The sequence below is a fragment of the Dipodomys spectabilis genome, unplaced genomic scaffold (genome assembly GCF_019054845.1).
Source record: "Dipodomys spectabilis isolate Male_0828 unplaced genomic scaffold, ASM1905484v1 ptg000081l, whole genome shotgun sequence".
Classification (NCBI taxonomy): Eukaryota; Metazoa; Chordata; class Mammalia; order Rodentia; family Heteromyidae; genus Dipodomys; species Dipodomys spectabilis.
This window is the reverse complement of record NW_024870758.1, coordinates 2,228,113-2,252,288: the sequence shown is the minus strand read 5'-3', so window position 1 is coordinate 2,252,288 and position 24,176 is coordinate 2,228,113. Positions and strand designations below refer to the sequence as shown.

The 24,176-nt window shown below is 43.3% G+C and overlaps 1 protein-coding gene across 1 annotated transcript in view; it reads left to right on the top strand.

Annotated features, from left to right (window-relative positions):
* The window catches only part of Lct (lactase), a 58,962-nt gene that overhangs the window by 8,468 nt on the left and 26,318 nt on the right, over positions 1-24,176 (top strand). The window contains exons 2-6 of the mRNA XM_042683524.1: positions 3,341-3,420; positions 8,477-8,560; positions 13,840-13,942; positions 14,528-14,603; positions 18,811-19,537. Coding sequence (XP_042539458.1) covers positions 3,341-3,420; positions 8,477-8,560; positions 13,840-13,942; positions 14,528-14,603; positions 18,811-19,537 — 1,070 coding nt within the window. The remainder of the gene's footprint in view (positions 1-3,340; positions 3,421-8,476; positions 8,561-13,839; positions 13,943-14,527; positions 14,604-18,810; positions 19,538-24,176) is intronic.

Here is a 24,176-nt window from a genome sequence, read left to right as displayed (position 1 = left end):
GGGTGTGGGTAAACAAATACATACAGAAATGTTTCTTGGCTGTAATTCTAAAGAAACTGTAAAATAAACTTTGAAAGAATTTAAATCATCCCATATATGTATATATATATATAATATGTGATATATATGTAATATATATATTATATATATATCATCCCATATATGTGTGGAAATGGTGGAATCAGAGTCCTTATACATTGCTGTCAGGAATGTAAAAGTTCGGTTTCTATGAACAGTATGGTGGTTTCTTAAAATTTTTGAGTTAATCATATGAACCAGCAATTCCACTGCTGGGTATATACCCAAAAGAATTGGAAACAGATTCTTGAAGTAAGTTCATAGCATTATTAAAATATTCAATAGGTAGAAGCAACTGAAATCTCCGTTTACAGATGAATGGATAAAGTATGTTAGCACATACAATGGAAACTCTAATATGGAAACATAGATGACTTTGAAGACATTTCACGGAGCTGGAGGAGCAGAAAATGAACTATTGGACAGAATTTCAGCATGAAAAAATCCTGGAGATGGATGGTGGTGATGATTATACACAATTTAAATATACTTTGTGCTACTAATCTATATGCTTAAACATGTTTTAAATGGTAAATGTTTATTTTGCTATGTAATTTTGTGTGTGCATGCACATGTGCCCGCATGCCTGTCCTGGAACTTGAACTCAGGGCCTGGACACTGATCTGAGCTGCTTTTGTTCAAGGCTAACGTTTTATCACTTGAGCCATAGCTCCACTTTTGGCTTTTTTGGTAGTTTATTGGAGATAAAAGAGTTTCACAGACTTTGCTGCCTGGACTAGCTTCAAACTGTGTTCCTCAGATCTCAGCCTTCTAAGTAGCTAGGATTATGTGAGCCACTAGTGCCTAGCTTGATATGGAATAGTTTACCACAACTTTTATCAAATCCAAAAAGCATTATTTTCTACTATAACATGGCATTGTATTATAGAACCTATTGATGTGTTAGATGGCTGCCATTGAGAGTATACAAAAGAAAAGATGAGAGCTGGTGGCTCATGCCGTAATCCTAGCTACTCAGGAGGCTGAGATCTGAGGATCATGATTCAAAGCCAGCCTGGGCAAGGAAACTCCGTGAGACTCTTATCTCCAATAAACCACTAGAAAACCGGAAGTGGCACTGTGGCTCAAGTGGTAGAGTGCTTACCTTGAGCTGAAGAGCTGGGAGATAGTGCCCAAGCCCAGAGTTCAAGCCCCATGACCAACAAAAAAAAAAAAAAAAAGAAAGAAAGAAAAGATGGTTCTTGGCAGAATTGGAAAGACAGGAGTAGACTCCACACAACAGCTTCACATACATAGCACTGGGTCACACTCAGAAAAACCCAGCCTTACTCCACCCTGGCAAAAGTAACTTTTTTTTTTAAACTGATCAATACTGTCTAGATAACTTTTATTGAAGCATTCAGGGCAAAGGGGGAGGGTACCATTCTGTGTTGATGACTGCATCAGTTATTTGAGGCAAGAGAACAAAACTATGTTTAGTGGATACAAGTGATTTAGCTTTCTCTAAGCCCCATATTGAGTAATCCCTCTTGGGAACATGAATTTAACTCTGTATAAGCAGTTATTTTCTATACAGGCTTAATTATTGTTAATTTTCAACTCAATTTTTGAATCTTGAACTTGAACCAGCTATGTTTAACCATAACCAGCAAAAATTGGAAAATAATTAAAACTAGAGTCTAGGGTCCTACTGATGTATAGATAACATTAAATCGTGCATTTTGAACTGTTAAGCACAGGCAGAGACAGTACCTTCCCCCACATGCTGATGTAATAATTGGCTGGAGTGTGGAAATCTGTGTTATCTTATTAGACTAAGAACTGTCTCCAAGTGCTATTCCCTTCTCAGAAGTTTCCAAAGTTCTTTATGCTTATCAGAATAAGCCCTGAGGCTGGGCTTTAGTTAATCTGTAGAGCACTTTAGCACTAACATGCATATAAGACTCTGGATTTAATCTTCAGCCCTACCAAAAAAACAAATGGTCACAATTAGTCAAGGTTGTTAGTGGCTGGGAATGTCTTCCTTTTACAAAGACTTTGAATGGAAGAGAGAAACCAATTGTAAAATTTTATAGTTCAAGACTTAAACTTTTTACTCAATTTTTGTTGAATGTTCCCCAATCATAGGTCTGGGCACATTCAGTGCTAGTTTGATACTTGGATGGATTAAAGGAGTACTTATGATTATGCTTCTCAAGGTACATACAATCTAGTACAGACTGAAGGTTTATGTACGCCAAAGATCTGCATAGCAACTGGCACAACTGAGTCCCACTCTGGGCACTTTTTCTCAGACGGTGGTATAGGAGCACCACATCAGAATCAGTGATCCTGGGCTCACTGCAGTCTGCTAACTTCACATTTGAGGGTGGGCTCAAGAATTGAAAATTGACTTAAGCAATTTAAAATTTTAAACATTTAAATGTTCAACATTTAAACAATTAAATATTTAAGCAATTAAATATTTAAAATTGGCATTTAAAACAATTTCAGCAGATGGTTGGGATGCACACAAAAGTTCTAGAACCTTGTTAAATGTCCTAATGTCAAAGCAAAACAGGCTATTAATGTATCTCCTTTGCTTTCCTTCGATACACAGTAGTTTGTTCGACTATTAAGGATGAGTGACAGCATTTTCTTGTGTATACCCTCCCTTTATAGAGAAGTTTAGGGTCCTCTCCTTGCCACCTTTTATCTTGCTGGTGATAGGGCAAGGTACTTATTTTTATTCTAACAGACTTTCCCAAAGTGATTTGCATGTCCTGATTCATACAAAATGATCTCTACAAGGGATTTTTAAAAGCAAACACCTTGTTTTCTGAATGTTTCAGCTAAACTAGGGGTGGTGTATATCTATAATCCTAGCACTGGGAAGGCTAAAGCAGTTGGAATAAGAATTCAACCCAGGTTACATAGTGAAACCTTGTCTAAAAGAAAGAGGAGGAAAAAATCAGCTAAAGTCATGTAAGTGCTTTCCTTTTTTAAATTAATTAATTATTTATTTGTTGTTGTTGTTGTTGTCAGTCGTGGAGCCTGAACTCTGGCCTGGCGCTGTCCCTCAGCATTTCAGCTCAAGGCTAGTACTCTACCACTTGAGCCACAGTGTCACTTCCAGCTTTTTCTGTTTATGTGGTGCTGAGGAATCAAACCCAGGGCCTCATGCATGCAAGGCAAAGGGTTTTCCTTTTTTAAGTTGGTAAACCTCTAATAAAAAGGACAATAGGGAATGAACACCTAAATGACTTCCTGTGGTCAAAGCCTTCTGACACTGCTCACAGCTCTTCTTTCTTGTTGGTTTTAGGGGGAAAGCTTTCTGTGGTCCTACCAGCTGAAGACATGTCAGAGTTCCTGCTAATGCCATCCATATCTGCTCTTGTCAAGGTGATTGTTAACTAATTGCTGGTGCAAAACTTGTATAAATGTTTTTTTCTGTGTGGTATATGTTCTCTAGATGCTTAATTTCCTTCCTTAAAACAAAATCTCAACTATTGTAACCCAGCTCTTGTTTGTCAAATTTCAAGCCTTCATTATGAAGCCAAATACAAAGCCAGGAGCTGGTGGCTTGCCGCTGTAATCCTAGCTACTCAGGAGGCTGAGATCTCAGGATTGCAGTTCAAAGCCAGGCAGGAAAGTCCCTGAAACTTTGTTGTTGTTGTTGTTGGTCCTAGGGTTTGAACTTTAGACCTAGGTGTGTCCCTGAGCTTCTTTTGCTCAAGGCTAGCACTCTACCACTCTTGAGCCACAGTGCAACTTCTGGCTTTTATAAGTAGTTTATTGGAGTTAAGAGTCCCACAGACTTCTCTGCCTAGGCTGGCTTTGAACCACAATCCTCAGATCTCAGCCTCCTGAGTAGTTTAGGATTATAGGCATGAGCCACTGGCTCCTGGCCATCAGACTCTTATCTCCAATTAACCACCAGAACACTGGAAGTGGCATTGAGGCTCATAGTGATAGAAGGCTGGTGGGCGCTGGTGGCTCATGCCTGTAATCCTAGCTACTCACGAGGTTGAGCACTGAGGATAGTGGTTCAAAGCCAGCCCAGGCAGGGAAGTCCAATAAACCACTAGAAAACCGGAAGTGGCTCAAGTGGTAGAGTGCTCGCCTTGAACTGAAGAGTTCAGGGAACAGCACCTAGGCACAGAGTTCAAGCCCCACTACCGACAAAAAAGAAAAGTAGTTGAGTGCTAGCCTTGAGCGAAAAAGCTCAGGGATAGCGCCCAGGCTCTGAGTTCTAGCCCCACAAACAACCAACAATAACAACAAAAAAAGCCAACGGCCGGGCGCTGGTGGCTCACGCCTGTAATCCTAGCTACTCAGGAGGCTGAGATCTGAGGATCTCGGTTCAAAGCCAGCCCCAGCAGGAAAGACCATGAGACTCCTATCTCTAATAAACCACCAGAAAACCAGAAGTGGCGCTGTAGCTCAAGTGGTAGAGTGCTCACTTAAGCTGAAGAACTGAAGGACAGCGCCCAGGCCCAGAGTTCAAGCCCCTCGACCAACAAAAAAAAAAAAAGAAAAAAGAAAGCCAAATAAAAGCAGGGTCCTGGGGGCTCATGCTGGTAACTAGATATACGCTAGAGGTTGAGATCTGAGGATAGAGGTTTGAAGCCAGACAAGGTAGGAAAGTCCTGAGATTCTCCAATTAATCACCAAAAACAAAACAAAAGCTAAAAGTAGGGATGTTGCTCCCTAGTAGAGTGTTAGCCTTGAGCAAAAAAGCTCAAGGACAGCACCTGAGTTCATCCCAAGCTCTGAGTTCAAGCTCCAGAGGGTACACACACACAGACACAGACACACAGACACACAGACACACAGACACACACACACACACACACACACACACACACACACACACACACACACACACACACACACACACACACACACACACACACACACACACACACACACACACACACACACACACACACACACCAAATATAGCCAAACACTGGTCACTCATACCTCTAATCTTCGATACTCAGAAGGCTGCGATCTGAGAGTCTATTTAAAGACAACCAGGCAGACAAATCCCTAAGATTTTTTTTTTTTTTTGGGGCTGGTGGTGGGGCTTGAATTCAGGGCCTGGGCACTGTTCTGAGCTCTTGCTCAAGGCTACTACTCTACCAGTAGAGCCACAGTACCACTTCCTGGCCTCAGACTCTTAATCCTGCCTCTGCCTCCCAAGTGCTGGAATTATAAGGGTGTATCACCTAACTTTATAATTTAAAACAAAACATCTGAGCAGTAAACAGCGTTGTCCTGTTGGCTACTGGACAGTGTGGAAAAGCATTAGGAAAGCCAGCTATTTCTGTAGTGACATTGCAGAGGTGCTGTGGCAATACCATGTACTTGCTGGTATCTACATTGTATCCAGATGATACAAGTCAAGGTCCAGGTTTCACATTTACTACCTCAGCAACTTAAAACCCAGATATGATAAGGTTCTACATAAACAAATCACAGGCTGAATGACAGCCAGAGTACCATTTAAACTAATTTTCAAAGGATGATAACTGCTATCAGTTATTAGTCCAGGAGGCCAAAGTGCTAATCAGGAATTGCTTGTTTAGCAATTTGAACTGATCTCTCTGCCCTCTCTTTGAACTTACCTCTCTGCCCAATCTATCAGTATAATGCTTCAAGGTAATTTTTATTTTTTTTGTCACTACTGGGGCCTTATGCATGTTAGGTACCCATTCTGACCTTTTCATTTTTATTTTTGAGAGAGGGTCTCCCTTACTTCCCCCCAGGTGGCCTCAAACTTGTGATCCTCCTGCTTAAGTTTGTGAAATGCTTTAGAGTAATTTCAGTTTTGTTTTTGTTTTAGTGAAAGGATTGAGGCTTGAACTCGGCCTCTTTCACTCAATGCTGGCATTCTACCAGTTGAATCACACCTCCACTTCTGGCTTTTTGCTAGTTGATTAGAGAGAATTTCAGATTTATCTGCCCAGAATGGCTTTATGTTGAAATCCTCAGATCTCAGGTTCCTGAGTAGTTAGGTTCAGGGTAATTTTCTTTCTTCTTCTTCTTTTTTTTTTTTTTTCTTTTTTGGGTCCGGTCGTAGGGCCTGAACTCTGGGCCTGGGCACTGTTCCTCAGCTCTTCAGCTCAAGGCTAGCACTCTACCACTTGAGCCACAGCGCCACTTCCAGCTTTTTTTTTTTTGCTTATGTGGTGCTGAGGAATCAAACCCAGGGCCTCATGCATGCAAGGCAAGCGCTCTACCACTGAGCCACCTTCCCAGCCACAGGTTCAGGGTAATTTTCTAAAAGCACAGTTGTGACTGGGTCTCTTACTGGGAGGCTACCCTCTCCTGAATCATTACAAGTCCCTCATGGCCTTCCAATATATGTATGCATCTGTCTGTCCTCACTTCCTATTTTACCTAGGGTGTAATCTCTGCCTAGTGTCCTTCCTATCATCCTATCTTCCTGAAATCTCTTTCTAGCAAAATTCTACCAATTGTTAGCTCTCCTTAGGAGGCTGTCTTAATAATGCTCCTCATTTAACCTGATAAACCCTTTCCCCTTGGAACTCTTAGCCATAGAAGTTCCCAGGTTTTTTTGTATGACAGCCATCTTAATATAGACAAGAGCAAGGATTAGTGTGATTGGACAGGTCTGGCCCTTCAAAGGCATTTCAAGCTCTCAGAATAGTTAGATCCACAGTTCCTTTTGCTTTTTTTTTTTAAGTTTAGCTTTGAGATGTGGTCTTCTGGTTGTTTTTTTTTGTTGTTGTTGTTGTTGTTTTGTTTTTGCCAGTCCTAGGGCTGGAACTCAGGGCCTGGGCACTCCCTGAGCTTCTTTGGCTCTAGGCTAGCACTCTACCACTTGAGCCACAGCACCACTACTGGTTTTTCCATTTATGTGGTACTGAGGAATCAAACCCAGGGCTTCATGCATGCTAGGCAAGCACTCTACCACTGAGCCACAATCCCTGTCCCTGGTCTTCTGTTTTTACCTGCCCTTGAATCACATTTCTTCTTCCTCCACCTTCAATAGCTGAGATTGAGAGGCATATATCACCACACCTGGCTTTTTTATTTTAGATAAAGTCTTGCTAACTTTTTTGTCCTGGACTAGCCTGGAATCAAGATCTTTCCTACCTTCTGAGTAGCTGGGATTACTACAGGTGTGCATCACCACACCTCCTCCTTCATGTGCACTTTTTTTTGTTGGTGGTGGTTATGAGTCTTAAACTCAGGGCCTGGACCCTGTCCCTGAGGCCTTTTTGTGCTCAAAGCTAGCTCTCTACCACTTGAACCACAGCACCACTTCCAGATTTTGAGTGGTTTATTGGAGATAAAATTCTCCTGGGGAGTTTTCTGCCTGGGCTGGCTTTGAACCATGATCCTCAGCCTCCTGAGTAGCTAGGATTACAGGTATAAACCACCAGCACCTGGCATGTGAGCTTTTTTTGGTGCTAGCTGGATTTGAATTTGGGGCTTTAGAGTTGTTCACTTGAGCCATATCCCTTGGCCTATGGTGCCTTTTCTTGAAGCATTTAAAATGTTCTGCCTTTGCATGGTTGGTACATTTCATAACCCTCCTAATTAACTTAAACGTTTCTATGAATCTTACTCATCTTTAAATGTGAATCTTCCACTCATGTACCCAGCACAGTGAGTTTAGGCTGTAGTAACTCAAATCATCACAAAATGTGCAGAACTTACTGAGGTGAGAATGGAAAAGATGGGCAGAGGAACATTTTGAGGATTCTTCTAGTATGAAACAAGCATGTGGCATCTTTGGTAAACACGGATGGCTTAATTGGGAAAGCAGTGGGGAGCCAGGGGTGAAAGAGAGTCAGAAATTCACGTACACTTAGTTCTCATAAGATGCCAGAATCTACCATCTTTGTTTTGAAAGAACAGCTGATCCGTGGGAGGGAGAAGGCAGGAAACAATCTGATCACAAGGCTAGAAATAGAGCATCCATCCAGACTCACTGAGGGAAGCTGGAATGACTCACCCTGGTATCTACATATGTTTAGATTCTGAATCTGACATTCTTCAAGCATAGTTAGGCCAGGAACAGGACAGAGGGGTCTATCCTAAATAGAAGTGTGAATGGGAGTAAGATGACAAGAACTTTTTCTCAGAGATAACTGGTGTTGATATCAAACTGGCCTAAAATGAAAACTCCTACTACTTCCCTTCCTGTTCATCTCCACTGAAGGAACCAGCCATCACTGACATACTCACTTAATCATGCACATTTATGTTTTTGTTTGCCAGGCTCTTGGTGGAACACACACATAGATGCTGTATTCCCCATAACACACACATACACACACATCCCCAGCTTTTTCAAGTCTCCATTTCCTTTGAAAAATTCCACTTTGGAGTATTGTTTAATCATAAGGGGAGAGAAAATTCTGGATAGATTTATCTTGAAATTGCATATTCTATAATGATCCTGTGTTCTTTTCTCTAGGACTCAGTTGACTTCCTCTCTCTTGATTTGTCTTACGAATGCCAAAGTGAGGCAAGTCTACCACAAAAATTGAGTCAACTACAGGTAATGTGATCCCTTTTCCCTAGTAATGATGAAGTTCCTGAGAATCCTTTGGCTAATGTATTAATGTGAACTGAACTTCCACCAATAAGCAGGCCTGCTGATTTGCATCTAGGAAGATCTCCATTGAAAGCATCTCTAGAGAGGGTAGGAATTAGGCAGTCTTTCTACATCAAGATAATAAGAGTTAACTTGTTAGTGTAAATATTCCCATGGGCCTTTTGCTCTTGTGTAGAAATCTAAGAATTGAAATTTCTGTGCTTATTGAGGGTTTTTGTTTTGTTTTGTTTTGTTTTTGTTTTGTCAGTCCTGGGGCTTGAACTCAGGGCCTGGGCACTGTCCCTGAGTTTCTTTTGCTCAAGACTTAACACTCTACCACTTGAGCCATAGTACTTTTTCTGTTTATGTGATGTTGAGGAATTGAACCCAGGGTTTCATGCATGCTAGTCAAAGCACTCTACCACTAAGCCACATTACCAGCCTTCATTGAGTTTTAAAATAACAGCTCACTGCTGATAGTGATAGCTGCTGTTTTAGTTTATTTTACATTACAACAACAAAATACGGGAGGCAGCCTAACTTTGTAAGGAAGATAGGTTTATTTAGATTACAGTTCTGGTGGGTGATTGGAGGGCATGCACTGCATTGGCTCCTCTCTGATTAGGACTTTACTGGTCGTGTCACATCAAAGTAAGAGCACATCTATGTGGAAAGGTTTACTTAGTGCAATAGAAAGCCAGACAGAGGCTAGGATAGAGGTAGGATTTGAACTAGAGTTTTCTCATTCAAATATGCTTACACCACACTCCATTAAGTCTGAGATGGGAGCACAGAGGACTTTATCTTTTGTAGACATCTTCTCACTCAAACCTGAACTTCAACCTAGAGTCTACATTTCTAGACTTGCTGGTGGGTCTTGCGGTCTTAAGTAGCAATGTGGTGTCTTCATGGTCTCCTTATGCCCACTCTGAGTGATCAAACCAGAGCTGAAGCCACGCTAATGGTTCAGATGCTACTGATATTTTAAAACCATCTTGGTTCTGCAGATGCAACACAACTCCGGGATTAGCGAGTAGGAGCAATGGCACAACTTGTGCTTGTAGATGAGCTCAGTGCCTCCCATTTTACATTAAAACATGTTCAAAACAATCTGTTTGTACTAGATTCTGGCTAATGCTGTAAAGCTTTAGTCCATTGCTAGCTAGCCACTGAGTAGTTTGTGGACAAACTTAGAAGCCAGGGCTGGGAATGTGGCTTAGTGGTAGAGCCCTGGGTTTGATTCCCCTGTAGCACATACACAGAAAAATCCAGAAGTGGTGCTATGGCTCAAGTGGTAGAGTGCTAGCCTTGAACAAAAGAAGCTTAGGGACAGTGCCCAGGCCCTGAGTTCAAGCCCTAGGACTGGAATCAACAACAACAACAACTTAGAAGCCATTTGTTATACTCTGCAACAGTTTTTTTGCCTTTTATTTTTCATAGAGGTCCTAAGGCTTAAACTCTAGGCTTGGGTGAGGGCTCTGTTCCTGAGCATTTTTGCTCAAAGTTAGCACTGTACCATTGCACTATAACTTTATTTCCAGTTTTTTGGTGATTAATTAGAGATAGGAATCTTATGGACTTCCTTGCCTAGGCTGACTTTGAACCACCGTCCCCAGATCTCTGCTTCCTGAGTAGGATTATAGACATTGGAGCCTGGATTAAAATTTCTTTTCTTGCTGGTGTCTTTTCTTGCCGGTGTCTCGCCTGTAATCCTAGTTACTCAGGAGGCTGAGATCTGAGGATTGAAGTTCAAAGCCAGCCCTAGCAGGAAAGTTCATGAGACTCTTATCTCCTATTAATCACCAGAAAACTGGAAGTGGCACTGTGGCTCAAGTGGTAGAGTACAGGCCTTGAGCTGAAGAGCTGAGGGACAGCACCCAGACCCAGAGTTCAAGCCAGATGATCAACAAAAAAAAATATTTTCTTCCTTTTTAAAATTTTCCTTTTTTCTCCCTTGTATTTGAATGTGGACGTCAGTTTTAGATGTTGCATTTGACAGTCCAGATGACGTCTCAAGATGCAGAATGAAGTGGGGATGTAGCTCAATGAAAGAGCAGGTATATTTTGTGTGCATGAGGTTCTAGGTTAAGTCTGTAGTAAAGAAAAAGTTAGCTGACAACAACTGAGCCAGAGAAGAGACTGTTAAAATAAATTAGACTTTGCCAGAAAGCCACGCAGACATCCAGGTACAGAGAATAAAGAAAAGGTTTATTTCTAGGAAAGGGGCCGGCAAGACCCCTTCTCAGAAGGGAGAAGGGAGAAGTGCCAGCTATTGTCTGAGGTGACCTGTGTAACCTACTGAGGGGCTAGAAGGGGTTAGGAGGCAGAGACCCTGGTGTGGACATGAGGACCAGGGGCCTCATCATAGCAGACCAGGATTTATGGCTGCTGCCCAGAGCTAAAGGGCTCTGCAGCTGCCCAGACCTGAAGATCAGTCTAAGGGGCTCTTGCTGCCTTATATGGTGGTAGTTGCCTTAGAGAAGTGCCATCCCAAGGTAAAAGGGGGCTGGAGGCTGATTTCTTACTGTCTTTACTAAATGGACCTAGTGTTACCTAGGAAGGGAGCATGCCAAGCTGTGGGAGGGGGAAGGAGCATGCTAAGCTATGGGAAGGGAGCTCATTGTGCTAACAGAGAGTCCTCTGACATTGTAGTTACTGCCTGGTCCCATTTCCCACTCCCAGGACAGCCAAGAATGACAGTTCTTCTTGAGGAGAGGGGCTGAGTAGTAGTACCCTGCTACAGCTTCTTTCCTTCTCACCTGCCCTGCCTCAGGCATCCCACTCTCCCTGTGAGTGGGTCTTTTCAGGGGAAAAGGGGCTGTGAAGGGAAAAGGTAGGTAGAGGCAGTACCGGGACAACAGATGCCCACTCATTTCCTTCACTCTCCGGAGTACCTGCATGTCCTGCACCAAGCCTCGGGGCCCTCAGCTGCACTTACCAATGACCCCAGTAGTTAGTTGCAGGGTGTGAGGACACCATGATAAAGAGCATGGGGCACAGCTCTAGGTTCTGAATTCTGCAGGTTCTATTCTCTGGGGCATGCTCTACTCCTCACAAGTCAAGTGAGGCTCTGAGGCTGTTCTACCTCACTAGTCCTGGGACATAACACATCATCCTACCCCACATCTGCATCATCAAGAGAAAAAACAAACACCTTAGTTCTGAAAGCATGCCACCCTCAGTGCTTGGCTCTCATGCATTGACCCATTGCAGGGCAAGGGTGGGGGCTGTATGGAGTTGCCTCTTTGAAGAAGGGAGGTTGTCTCAAGCAGCTATGAGAAAATAAGGACACACTTGACACCTTTTTTTTTTTTCCAGAGTTTATAGTACTTATTTGGCCACTAGTTATTGTTGTCTTTAATAGCTCAGGGGAGGAAAAACTATGGGGGAAATGACCAGACCCCAACCTCCTAAAGAAGGTAATTTAAAGGAAAGTTAACCAGCAAAAGCTGGAAGTTAGAAGTGTGATTTAAGGGGTCAAGTGTCAACTTTGAGTGAAAAAGCCATGTAAGAACTCAAGACCTGCCTGGTGCCAATAGCTCACACCTGTAATCCTAGCTACTCAGGAAGCTGAGATCTGAGGATTGCAGTTTGAAGCCAGTCTGGGCAGGAAAGTCCTTGAGACTCTTATGTCCATTTAATCACAAAAAATCCAGAAATGGTGCAGTGCTCAAGTGGTAGAGTCAAGAGGAGGTCAGGAACAGCACCTAGGCCCAGAGTTCAAACCCCAGGACAGGCAAAAACCGCACAAAACACAAAAACACACCAGAAACACCTCAAGGTGCTAGTTCAAACCCCAATACTGGCACACCAAAAAAAGAAGAAAAGTCAAACAACGTGTTAGTAGCTTAGATGTTTTTTCCCCATAGTCAGTGGTTAGAAGAACAATGAAGAAGTAATTATACATGCTTTGAAATTTTTGGATTTTGTATGTGTGTGTGTGCACCCACACACACACTTGAGCTACAATTCTACTGCCTTTTGTGTGGTTAATTGGAGACACGAGTCTCACAGACTTTTCTGCTCACTCTGGCTTCAAACTTTGATCCTCAAATCTCAGCCTCCTGAGTAGGATTATAGGTGTGAGCTGCCAGTGTCTGGCAACCTATTTCAAGTTTAACAATGACAGTTCCTTTAACTTTTTCTTCTCAGTCCTGGGGTTTGAACTCAAGGCCTGAGCACTGTCCTGAAGCTTCTTTTGCTCAAGGCTAGCATTCTACCACTTGAGCCACAGTGCCACTTCCAGCCTTTTCTGTTTATGTGGTGCTGAGGAATCAAACCCAGGGCTTTATACATACTAGGCAAGCGCTCCACCTCTAAGCCCCATTCCCAGCCCCTCTTTAACTTTTTATTATGGAAAATTTCAAACATATCCAGGAGCTCAGCAAAAAATAAAAGGAACCACTATGAAACTGTTTCCAGTTTCAGGTTCTATTTTTTTTTTAACCAATACTCCCCTCAGATGTGTGTGTGTGTGTGTGTGTGTGTGTGTGTGTGTGTGTGTGTGTGTGTGTGTGTGTGTGTGTGTGTGTGTGTGTGTGTGTGTGTGTGTGTGTGTGTGTGTGTGTGTGTGTGTGTGTGTGTGTGTCTCAGTCATGAGGCTTGAACTCTGGGCCTGGGCGCTGTCCCTGTGCTCTTCAGCTCAAGGCGAGCACTCTACTACTTGAGCCACAGTGCCACTTCTGGTTTTTGAGTGGTTTATTGGAGATAAGAGTCTCATGGACTTTCCTGCCTGGGCTGGCTTTAAACAGCAATCCTCAGATCTCAGCTTCCTGAGTAGCTAGGATTACAGGCATGAGGCACCGGCGCCCAGCTTCCCTCAGATTATTTTGAAACAGATTCCATACATGCACAAATATGGTGTTGGCAGCCTCTTGATTAAGCTCATTATGTCACATGGGCACCTGTCAGGAGCAGATAGCCATGTTCCTGATTCTAACCCTTTTCCCAGCTCTCTAGGAGGTCCTGGGTATACCTGAGATGAATGAATGGGAGCTTTGGTGGGGATGAGGAGAGTGTAATGGAAAAGAAGCATACGTTTTCTTCAGAGTCTAATCCAGCTTCCCTAGTTACCTGAAAGGGCTAGAGGTGAGCTCCACAGAGTGTTGGTAGTTTGTTTTTTTTAATCCCAAAACACTGGGCTGGGAAGGTGGCTCAGTGTTAGAACGGAAACACTGTCCCCATTATCAAAAGTTACTTCTTTGGTAAGCTTCAGTTCACCTGGCAGTCTTTATCTTTTTCAGACCATTGAGCCCCAAGTAGATATTTTCATCTTTACCCTAAAACTTCAGGACTGTCCCTCTAGCAGGAAGGACCCCAATAGACTGCTCTTCAGCCTTTTTGAAGGTAAGTGAACTGGAAAGCAAGAAGTTTAGTGGACTACCTTGATGGTAGCAGTCTGAAAAGCTGGGGTTCCAGCCTCATGCTTCTCTCTAGATACTGCTCTCTGCTGATCCATGTCCCATACCTCAACTTGCACACTGCTTTCTTTCTTTCTTTCTTTCTTTCTTTCTTTCTTTCTTTCTTTCTTTCTTTCTTTCTTTCTTTCTTTCTTTCTTTCTTTCTTTCTTTCCTTTCTTTCTCTCTCTCTCTCTCTCTTTCTTTCTTTCTCCCTCTCTCTCTTCCTTCCTTCCTTTCTTCTTCCCCCCCCTCTCTTTCTTTCTTTCTTTTTGGTTGTAGGGCCTGAACTCTGGGCCTGGGAGCTGCCCCTCAGTTCTTCAGCTCAAGGCTAGTGCTCTACCATTGAGCCACAGTGCCGCTATGGCTTTTTCTGCTTATGTGGTGCTGAGGAATCAAGCCCAGGGCCTCATAAGCATGCAAGGCAGGCACTTTACCAGTGAGCCACCTTCCCAGCCCCTTAATGGAGTTTTATGAATGACACATATGTTCTTGGTTGAGTTTCACATCAAGTAAATAAAATTTCTCTTACAGCAATAAATCAAGACCAGGTGCTCACCATTGGGTTTGATATTAATGCATTCCTGAGCTGTTCAAGTTCTAAGAAAAGGTAATATTACAATTTATGTTGACCAATAACTGTGGTTTATAAACTACTTTTCTGTTCTTTACATGAGAAATCTTTGAGGATTCTTGTCCTTGCCTCTTAGGCCAGCAGGTTTATCATGGTTATTCAACAGAGAAGGAGGCTCAGAGGAAAAGCCTGATTGAGACAGTCTAGGCCTCACTCATGTAGTTTGGCTTTCTTATTTTTCAAATCACCCAGTTGCGCATACTCAGCATTGCTGGGATTTGAGTTTAAGATCTTGCCCTGGCCTTTTTTTTTTTTTTTTTTGTCGGTCGTGGGGCTTGAACTCTGGGCCTGGGTGCTGTCCCTGTGCTCTTCTGGGTGCTGTCCCTGTGCTCTTCAGCTCAAGGCGAGCACTCTACCACTTGAGCCACAGTGCCACTTCGGGTTTTCTAGTGGTTTATTGGAAATAAGAGTCTCACGGACTTTCCTGCCCAGGCTGGCTTTGAACCGTGATCCTCAGTTCTCAGCCTCCTGAGTAGCTAGGATTACAGGTTGCCCTGGCCTTTTAAAGATCTTGTAGACAATGTAAATATGTGGAAGAGATGGCATGTTGAAGTTAGATCTGACCAACGTACTGAAGCTACAAGGTAGTACGTTCTTGCCCCCATTTCCTCGGTGTGAAATGTGAAATGCTCTACAGGAGACAGCAAAGACAAGAAAGCTACCCATGGTGAAAATATAACTCCTCAGTGATGGGATTGCAGATAATATTTTAAGTTCCACTCTGATTTTTTCAGACGTTTCCTCCTTAGACTGGCCTTTAAACCTTGATCCTCAGATCTCAGTCTCCTAAGTAGCTAGTATTACAGGCTTGAGCCACTGGTGCCTACCTGTAGATAATTCCTTGGTGGTTGAACTACTAAGGTTTATAAATAATATACCTCTTATATAGACTCATTGGAAGTTATTTTTATAGTTACACCATGTCCTGTATGACATTAGCAAGAAAGGGATGGTATGGTAAACAGCTTGGGAACATCTCGGAATCTCAGTGTTCTGTCGGAATACTTTACACATGCATTTTACACATGTGCAGTAAGACAGCCCAGGTTAGAGGTCATCATTCAGCTTCCAGGCCCTCCTCAGTGCCACCACCTCTTCCTGCCTTCCCATTTCATTACTCAGTCATAACCTTCTAGTGTCCCACAATGTCAACTTGCTTCAGATCAACAGACTCACACAATTCTGCATGCCAGGCTTTGTGCTGTAGGTAGAAGCATGAATTCTCCATGACCACACACATGAAGTCAGCCTAGGAGTATTGGGCTATGTCTCAATGAACGAAAACCCAGGAAATTGAAATCAAATGGGTTCTCCAAGAGGTCAATATTTACCAAATGGAAGTGCCACTAGCTTCAAGGCTTCTGACCTCCTGGTACTTCATCTGAAGATTTAGCATTAGTTTACAGCAAAGGCCCTGACACAGACCACTCGGGTAGATGGGGATGGAGGATCTGTTGATACAAGGGGAGATGGAAGAAGCTTAGAGACAACTGAGTTTTTTCCTGGAGAATTCCAGGCATCACAGGTAGACAGAGAGGCACCCCAAAACTGACATCAGTGTGGCACACAGTACTGCATTCAGAGGAGGGGCAAAGACCATTTCCTGGGATGGCGTGGGGTGAATCGTGGAAGGAGGGGTACTTGCAAGCCCTGCTATAACCTGTTTTATCTAGGGGCAGTTTATTTATTTCCACAAACCTCTTTCCACAAACCTGGACTGAGAGGATCAGAGGAGCACTGGGTAACAATGATGAGCAGAGGCTTGTGTTTTCCTGCATGAACACACACTGAGGCTGAGCCCTCCAGGAGTGTCACACCCACACCTTGGTTGTACTACAGTCATGCACACATTTGGAATAATATGTAACCATGAGTGATGTTTTTCTGCGAGGTATTGAGACTTAGTTTTTTTGTTTGTTGTTCTAATGTGGTACTGAGGACCTCATGCATGCTAGGCAAGCACTCTACCACTAAGTCACATTCCCAGAGGAATGATCATTTCTTTTCCCCACTATTTTAGCTGTTGTGGAGTTGATGCTGAGTCAACCAGATTTACTTAGGTTTGGAACATCCCTCCTAGGGCCAGCTTGGGCCTATATATCACTCCTTTGGATGGGGGCTACGTTCTATGTGCTTGTCACTCTTGTCAGTTCTGCCTTCTGAGCCAGCCTCTAAATATCACCACCCACCCCCATCCACCACACCGTGGACTCCAAGGGAGATGGCTCTTGTGTTCCACCTCCAGGCACACTACCTTTTCCAGACCAACAACATAGGATACTGGCCAACCCTTCTTCAAGGTTGCCTTCTTCTGTTGGCAGCAGACTGTGATGGGTGTTTTCCAGTCTCAGGCCATGATTAATTGGTTGTGAAATCAATTTAGAAGGAAGGGAGGCAGACAGGAAAGGAAGGAAGACCAAGAACACTAGAAATAGAAAACAGACTACATTGCATATAAAAATGGCACTTTTTTTGGTTGGTACTGAGGTTTGAGCTCAAGGCCTCTTGCTTGCTATATACATTCTCTTACCACTTGAAAAGTGGCTCTATCATCCCTTTTTGCTTTAGTTTATTGGGTTTTGTTTTAGTTTTTTTGTTTTTGTTGGTTGTGGGGCTTGAACTCTGGCCCTAGGCTCTGTTCCTCAGCTCTTCAGCTCAAAGCTAGTGCTCTACACTTGAGCCACAGCACCACTTCCAGTTTTCTGATGGTTTATTGGAGATAAGAGTCTCATGGACTTACCTGCCTGGACTGACTTTGAACCTCAATCCTCAGATCTCAGCCTCCTGAGTAGCTAGGATTACAGGCATAAGCCATCAGCACTCAGGTTTTTTTCTTCCTTTCTTTTTCTTTTTCGGTCATGGGGCTTGAACTCTGGGCCTGGGCACTGTCCCTCATCTCTTCAGCTCAGGGCTAGCGCTCTACCACGTGAGCCACAGTGCCACTTCCGGTTTTTCTGTTGATTTATTGGAGATAAGAGTCTCACAGACTTTCCTGTCTGGGCTGGTTTTGAACTGTGATCCTCAGATCTCAGCCTCCTGAGTAGCTAGAATTGTAAGTGTGAGCCACTAGTGCCTGGTTGGCACTCCATTTTTAGTTTTACAGAGAGGTTCTAGTGTTTTTGCTCAGGACTGGCCTCAAATAATGATCTACCTTAATACCTGTAATTGGGATTACAGTATGCACCTGTGCTTGGCCAAGGACTACACTTCTTTTTTGGTCCGGTCATGGGGCCTGAACTATGGGCCTGGGCGCTGTCACTCAGTTCTTCAGCTCAAGGCTAGCGCTCTACCACTTGAGCCACAGCGCCACTTCTGGCTTTTTTCTTTTTGCTTATGTGGTGCTGAGGAATCGAACCCAGAGCCTCATACATGCAAGGCAAGCGCTCTACCACTGAGCCACCTTCCCAGCCCAAGGACTACACTTCTATGTGACGTTGTATCTTAAATATATAGTACATGGACATAAATATGTATGCACAGACATAGTGATACATATGGTTAAATACATAGGCTTGATTCCATTACTACAAACTATGTAATCAAGGAGGCAGTACAATGATCAATAGTCTAAGCTCCTGTCTTGTTATTTTGTCATCCTTAACATGACTGTATACTTGAGCATTTGATATTATGTATATAATCCAGGCTGTATGAAGATTGTAGCCAAAGCTGATATTGTTTACAATAATGGATACATACCACTAGTTTCAATGCTGAAATCTCCTGAACCAGCTGGTCCAGAAGTTACTCAACTCTGTAAATGTGCTTCTCCTTCTGGAGGATGAGGAAGAAATAATTGAAGTACCTATCTCATAAATTAGCTCTGAAAAGTAAATGATACCATTGTTATCACCATGGCCAGCACAGAATCCAACTTGAATTAATGAAGCCATCATTATTAGCTATGCTTTATAAATAATAAGTGTGGCACCATAACTTCAGACAGTATTCAAGGGTGGTCTCATCCAAGAGTAGTCACATTATCCATATTCTTACACAAGAGCAGTAATCACTCATCTAGAAAGTAGCCATAATGAGTTTTCCCAGCTGTCACTTCCTTCCAATGACTATGTGGACTTGAATTTTCTTTATTGATTAAATATGTTGTCCTGTTGGTCTGTACGAGGATATTTGTAACTCAGGGTCATGAGTTATTTCCCTTCGTGTCTCTTCAATTCCACAGCATATCCTGTTCTCTGACGGAGAGCCCAGCATTTCAGACTGAGCAGCAGCAGGATCATGGTTCAGCAGTTGGACCCTTGTACTTTGGCTCAGCCTACCAGAGAATCTGGGAGACCTTTGCTAACCAATCCAAGATAGAAAGAGATACCTTCCTGAAGGATGTTTTTCCTGAAGGTTTCCTCTGGGGTGTCTCCACAGGAGCCTTTAACGTGGAAGGAGGCTGGGCCGAAGGTGGGAGGGGACCAAGCATTTGGGACCAATATGGGCACCTGAACACTGCCAAGGACCAGGCCACACCAGAGGTGGCCAGTGACAGCTACCACAAGCCATCTTATGATGTGGCCCTGATTCGAGGACTCAGAGCTCAGGTGTACAAGTTCTCCATCTCCTGGTCCAGGATCTTCCCTACTGGGCATGGGAGCAACCCCAGCCTCCAAGGCGTGGCCTACTATAACAAGCTGATCAACAGCCTGCTGGACTCCCACATCGAGCCCATGGTGACACTGTTCCACTGGGACCTGCCCCAGGCCCTGCAGGACCATGGTGGGTGGCAGAATGAGAGTGTGGTGGATGCCTTCCTGGACTATACAGCCTTCTGCTTCTCTACTTTTGGAGATCGTGTGAAGCTGTGGGTGACCTTCCATGAGCCATGGGTGATGAGCTATGCAGGCTATGGCACTGGACAACATGCACCAGGCATCTCTGACCCAGGAGTGGCCTCTTTTAAGGTATTTCCCATTCCCAGGGTGCCTGCTAATTAGGATGGTTGGTGAGACAGAAGTAATTTTGTCTTGCTCCTTTCCTCAGCAGGACTTTACTGTTTCTTCTTTAAAGGAACCATAAATTGTTAATCATCTTATTTTGCTCAATACTGTTCTGGCACTTTAAAAATAGTTATTACATCCTTGGGATATAACTAATTGGTGAGGAGATGGGGGCTCGGGATAAATGATGTGGTCATAATGGCATCACTGTTGGGTTGCAGGCTAGGAGATTTCAACCCACGTCCTCCTGATCCTGAAAGAAATCTTCAGGCTAGAGTTGTAGCTCAGTAGTAGAGTCCTGTCACACGTACCCCTTACCCAGGACTCAGTGTGTCAAAGCACAGAAAGCCTAACCCAAATTGATTTAAGAGAGTTCAGAGAGAATCTGAACTCAGGGAAATGAAAGGGATTGTTTCTTTTCTCTTTTTTTCTCTCTCTCTCCATCTCTTCTCCTCTCCCCCCTCTCTCTCTTCTTTCTCTCTTTCCTTTATCTTTTAAGGGATTGTTTCTAGTTTGGTCACCCATGATTTTCCCACACCCAATTATTTTCTCTTCCTAGTTCTCCTTGTTGGCTGTTTGCTTGCCAGACTTCCTGATTGCTCTGCTTTTATGTTTTAAGACCAGCAAGAAAGAAATCTTGCTCCTATATTTTCTGATTTCTGGGTAGGCACATGCCCACCCCTGAATCTACTGCTGGGTCTTGGCTAGGGGATATTGGTGACTGATGGGAATGCATAGCAACCTTTTTGTTGTTGTTGTTGTTTTTTTTTGTCGGTCGTGGGGCTTGAACTCTGGGCCTGGGCACTGTCCCTCAGCTCTTCAGCTCAAGGCAAGCGCTCTACCACTTGAGCTACAGCACCACTTCCGGTTTTCTGGTGGTTTATTGGAGATAGGAGTCTCATGGTCTCTCCTGCCCGGGCTGGCTTTGAACCGCGATCCTCAGATCTCAGCCTCCTGAGTAGCTAGGATTACAGGCGTGAGCCACCAGCGCCCGGTACCTTTTTGTTGTTGTTTGTGCCAGTCCTGGGGCTAAAACTCAGAGCCTGGGTGGTGTCCCTGAGCTTTTTTTTGCTCAAAGCTAGTGTTCTACCACTTGAGTCACAGCTCCACTTCCAGCTTCTTTTGGTGATTAATTGGAGATAAGAGTCTCACAGACTTTCCTGCCTGTGCTGGCTCTGAACCATGATCTTCACATCTCAGCTTGTTGAGTAGCTAGGATGACAGGTGTGAGTCACCAACACCTGTTAACATAGGAACTGTGAAGGGGCATATCATTTCTCATATTTTCTTCCAGTCTTGGATTTTTTTTAACCTTATTAGCATTCACAAGGCGGCTCAGGTTAGTGCTGATTCTTTACTTGACATTGTCATTGGTAATTCTCCAAGTTTACATGGTCACAATGATGGCTCCTAATGCTTGTCTAATATTCCATTGGGCACCGTACCTGACTTGGGCTAGTTTAGAAAGGAAAAGTTTCTGGGCTGGGAAGGTGGCTCAGTGGTAGAATGCTTGCCTTGCATGCATGAGGCTCTGGGTTTGATTCCTCAGCACCATGTAAGCAGAAAAATCCAGAAGTGGCGCTATGGCTCAAGTGCTAGAACACTAGCCTTGAGCCTTGAGCTGAGGGACAGTGCCCAGGCCAACCGACCAAAAAAAAAAAAAGTTTCTTCTGGAAAAGAGTGCAATTTGCCATTGGAGTTCAGGAACTAACATTCTGAACATGAGAACAACCTTCCTATGGCATATTTTTGATAGGAAACTCTTCAGAAGAGTCATCTTTTTCAGATGATAAAAAGGAAAAGGAATTAAGATTGAGCAAGGTCTCTTCTGCACATCAAGGGTTTTAGTGTTCTTGTTGTTTTGGGGAGTACTAGAGTTCAGGGCCTTGAATTTGCTAGGTGGGTGCTACTGTTCATACCTACACTCTCCAACCCCCCCTTGCCAATTGTGGGGCTTGATCTCAGGACTTAACAATCTTTTTTTTTTTTTTTTTTTTTTTTTTTTTTGGGTCCGATCGTGGGGCCTGAACTCTGGGCCTTAGCACTGTCCCTCAGCTCTTCAGCTCAAGGCTAGCACTTAACAATCTTGTATGACTTGCTTCTCACTGCTGTGCTCTGCTACTTGAACCATACTTCCAGCTCAGCTTTTTGCTGAGGTGCGGGGGGGGGGGTCTCACAGACTCTGGTTTCAAGCTACAATCCCAGTGATTTCAGTTTCCTGAGTAGCGAGGGTTACAGGCATGAGCCAGTTCCCCCCCACACCCCTGCTTTTTTTTTTGCACTATTTTTAAGATAGAGTCTCACTTTCTGCCTGGGTGTATGCCTGGGTGATCAGCCTATTTTAGGTTCCCTGTTTTAACAACAGGTCCATGCTCTTGGTTGAAAACAAGGGTCTCACAATTTTTTTTTGTTTGGGCTGCCTTCTAGGATTACAGGTCAAAGCTACTAGTGCTACCTTGTTTTTGTTTTTGTTTTTTTGCCAATCCTGGGGCTTGAACGCAGGGCCTGGGCTCTGTCCTTATACCACTTCTGGCTTTTTCTGAGTAGTTGATTGGAGATGAGAGTCTCACAGATTTTCTACCGGACTGGCTCTGAACTAAGATCCTCAGATATCAGCCTCCTGAGTAGCTAGGAGTTTCTTGATTTTGCTTTTGAAATACAAGGTTTCCATGTAGCCCAAGCTGATCCTCCCTGCCGCAGTCTTCCAAATGTTGGGCTTATGGGTGTAGATGAATACACTACCTACTCCAAGGTTTTTTGTTTGTTTTTGGGTTTTTTTTTGTCGGTTGTGGGGCTTGAACTCTGGGGTTGGCCGCTGTCCCTCAGCTCTTCAGCTTAAGGCTAGCGCTCTGGTTTTCTAGTGGTTTATTGGAGATAAGAGTCTCACAGAGTTTCCTACCTGGGCTGGCTTTGAACCATGATCCTCAGATCTCAGCCTCCTGAGTAGCTAGGATTACAGGTGTGAGCCACTGGCGCCAGGCCTACTCCAAGTTTTTGGTCCGCCTACTCCAAGTTTTTGGTTGGTGCTTTGTGTGCACTAATCTTAATCTTTCCAGATGGACCCATAATGATCCACTTCTTTTTCTTATTAATATTATATACTTTGTAAAGTTTTAGTATGTAGATATGAAACTATATTAAACTGTGTGAAGCAATATCCAGGAATATGTCAGGGAAGTATCTACTTCTTACAGACTAAAGAGCTGAAACTGAGGGAACAGATTGTATGCTTATAGAGGAGATAATTCAGAGCAGAGTCAAGATTTACTTGTAAACTTGTTTACTCTGATACCTCTCTTTTGTCTGTTTTTCTGTGATATTCTACCAGGGAACATAGATGACTTATAAGACCATGGGATTAAGTGTACAGAGAGATTCCTGGTTGTGGAATTTATGTAGAAAGGAAAACAAGTAGGCTACAGAGTGGTCTCCCTTTTTCACTTGTTCAGCATTGAGTACAGAGGCAGAATGTGTAGGATGACAATAGCAGGCCTGGATCTGATTGCTTGGTTTAAGCCTTTCTTAGCTCTTCCTTTCTTTTCTTTTTTTTTTCTTTTTGTTCGGTTGTAGAGCTTGAATTCTGGGCCTGGGAGCTGTCCTTCAGCTCTTCAGCTCAAGACGAGCACTCTACCACTTAAGCCACAGCACCACTTCTGACTTTCTGGTGGTTAATTGGAGATAAGAGTCTCATGGACTTTCCTGCCTGGGCTGGTTTGGAACCGAGATCCTCAGATCTCAGCCTCCTGAGTAGCTAGGATTACAGGCGTGAGCCACCAGTGCCTGGCTCAAGAAAGGTATTCTTTTTTTATTTTGGCCAGGTTTGGGGCTTGAACTCAGGGCCTGGGCGCTGTCCCTGAGCCTGTCTGTGCTCAAGGCTAGCAGTCTTACCACTTGAGCCACTGCATCACTTCTGGCTTTTTCTGTATATGTGGTACCGAGGAATTGATCCCAGGGCTTTGTATATGCTAGGCGAGCACTCTACCACTAAGCCACATTCCCAGCCCTCTTTTCTTTTCTTCCTTTCTTTTTTCTTGTTTTCTCTCTCCTTCATTCCTTCTTTCCTTCCTTTCTTCCTTTCTGAAGCAGGATTTCACAGTTAATTTAAGCTGGTTTGTAACTCAAGCTTCTCTTGCCTCAGTCTCCTGAATGCTGAGATTACAAGTTTCTTTCACTCTGCACAGCTCTGCCTGGGTCCTATATTCTCACCTTACTCCTAATTTCAGCCTTGTGGAGTTATTATACCATTATAGATCTTGTCTTCTTTATATGTTAGGTGGAAATAATAATTATATTTTTCAAATGAAGTTGTTATAAGGATTACATGAAAGAATTTATTGAGCAATAAAGGCTCAATATGTGTTGTTATTGTTACTGAGCTTGTTGATGATGTTGCTATAGATTTACTTATGCTGACTTTTGCTAATTTTCTTGATTTGTTAATACTGGTTTTGATAGTGTTAACATCAGCATTATTGATGTTGCCTATAGACATGTGGATTAAATTCTTTACACTGTGATTGATTTGATGTTATTATTGACTTACTGACACTATTAGCATGAGTTTGTTGATTTGTTGACATTATTAACTTGTTGCCATAATGGA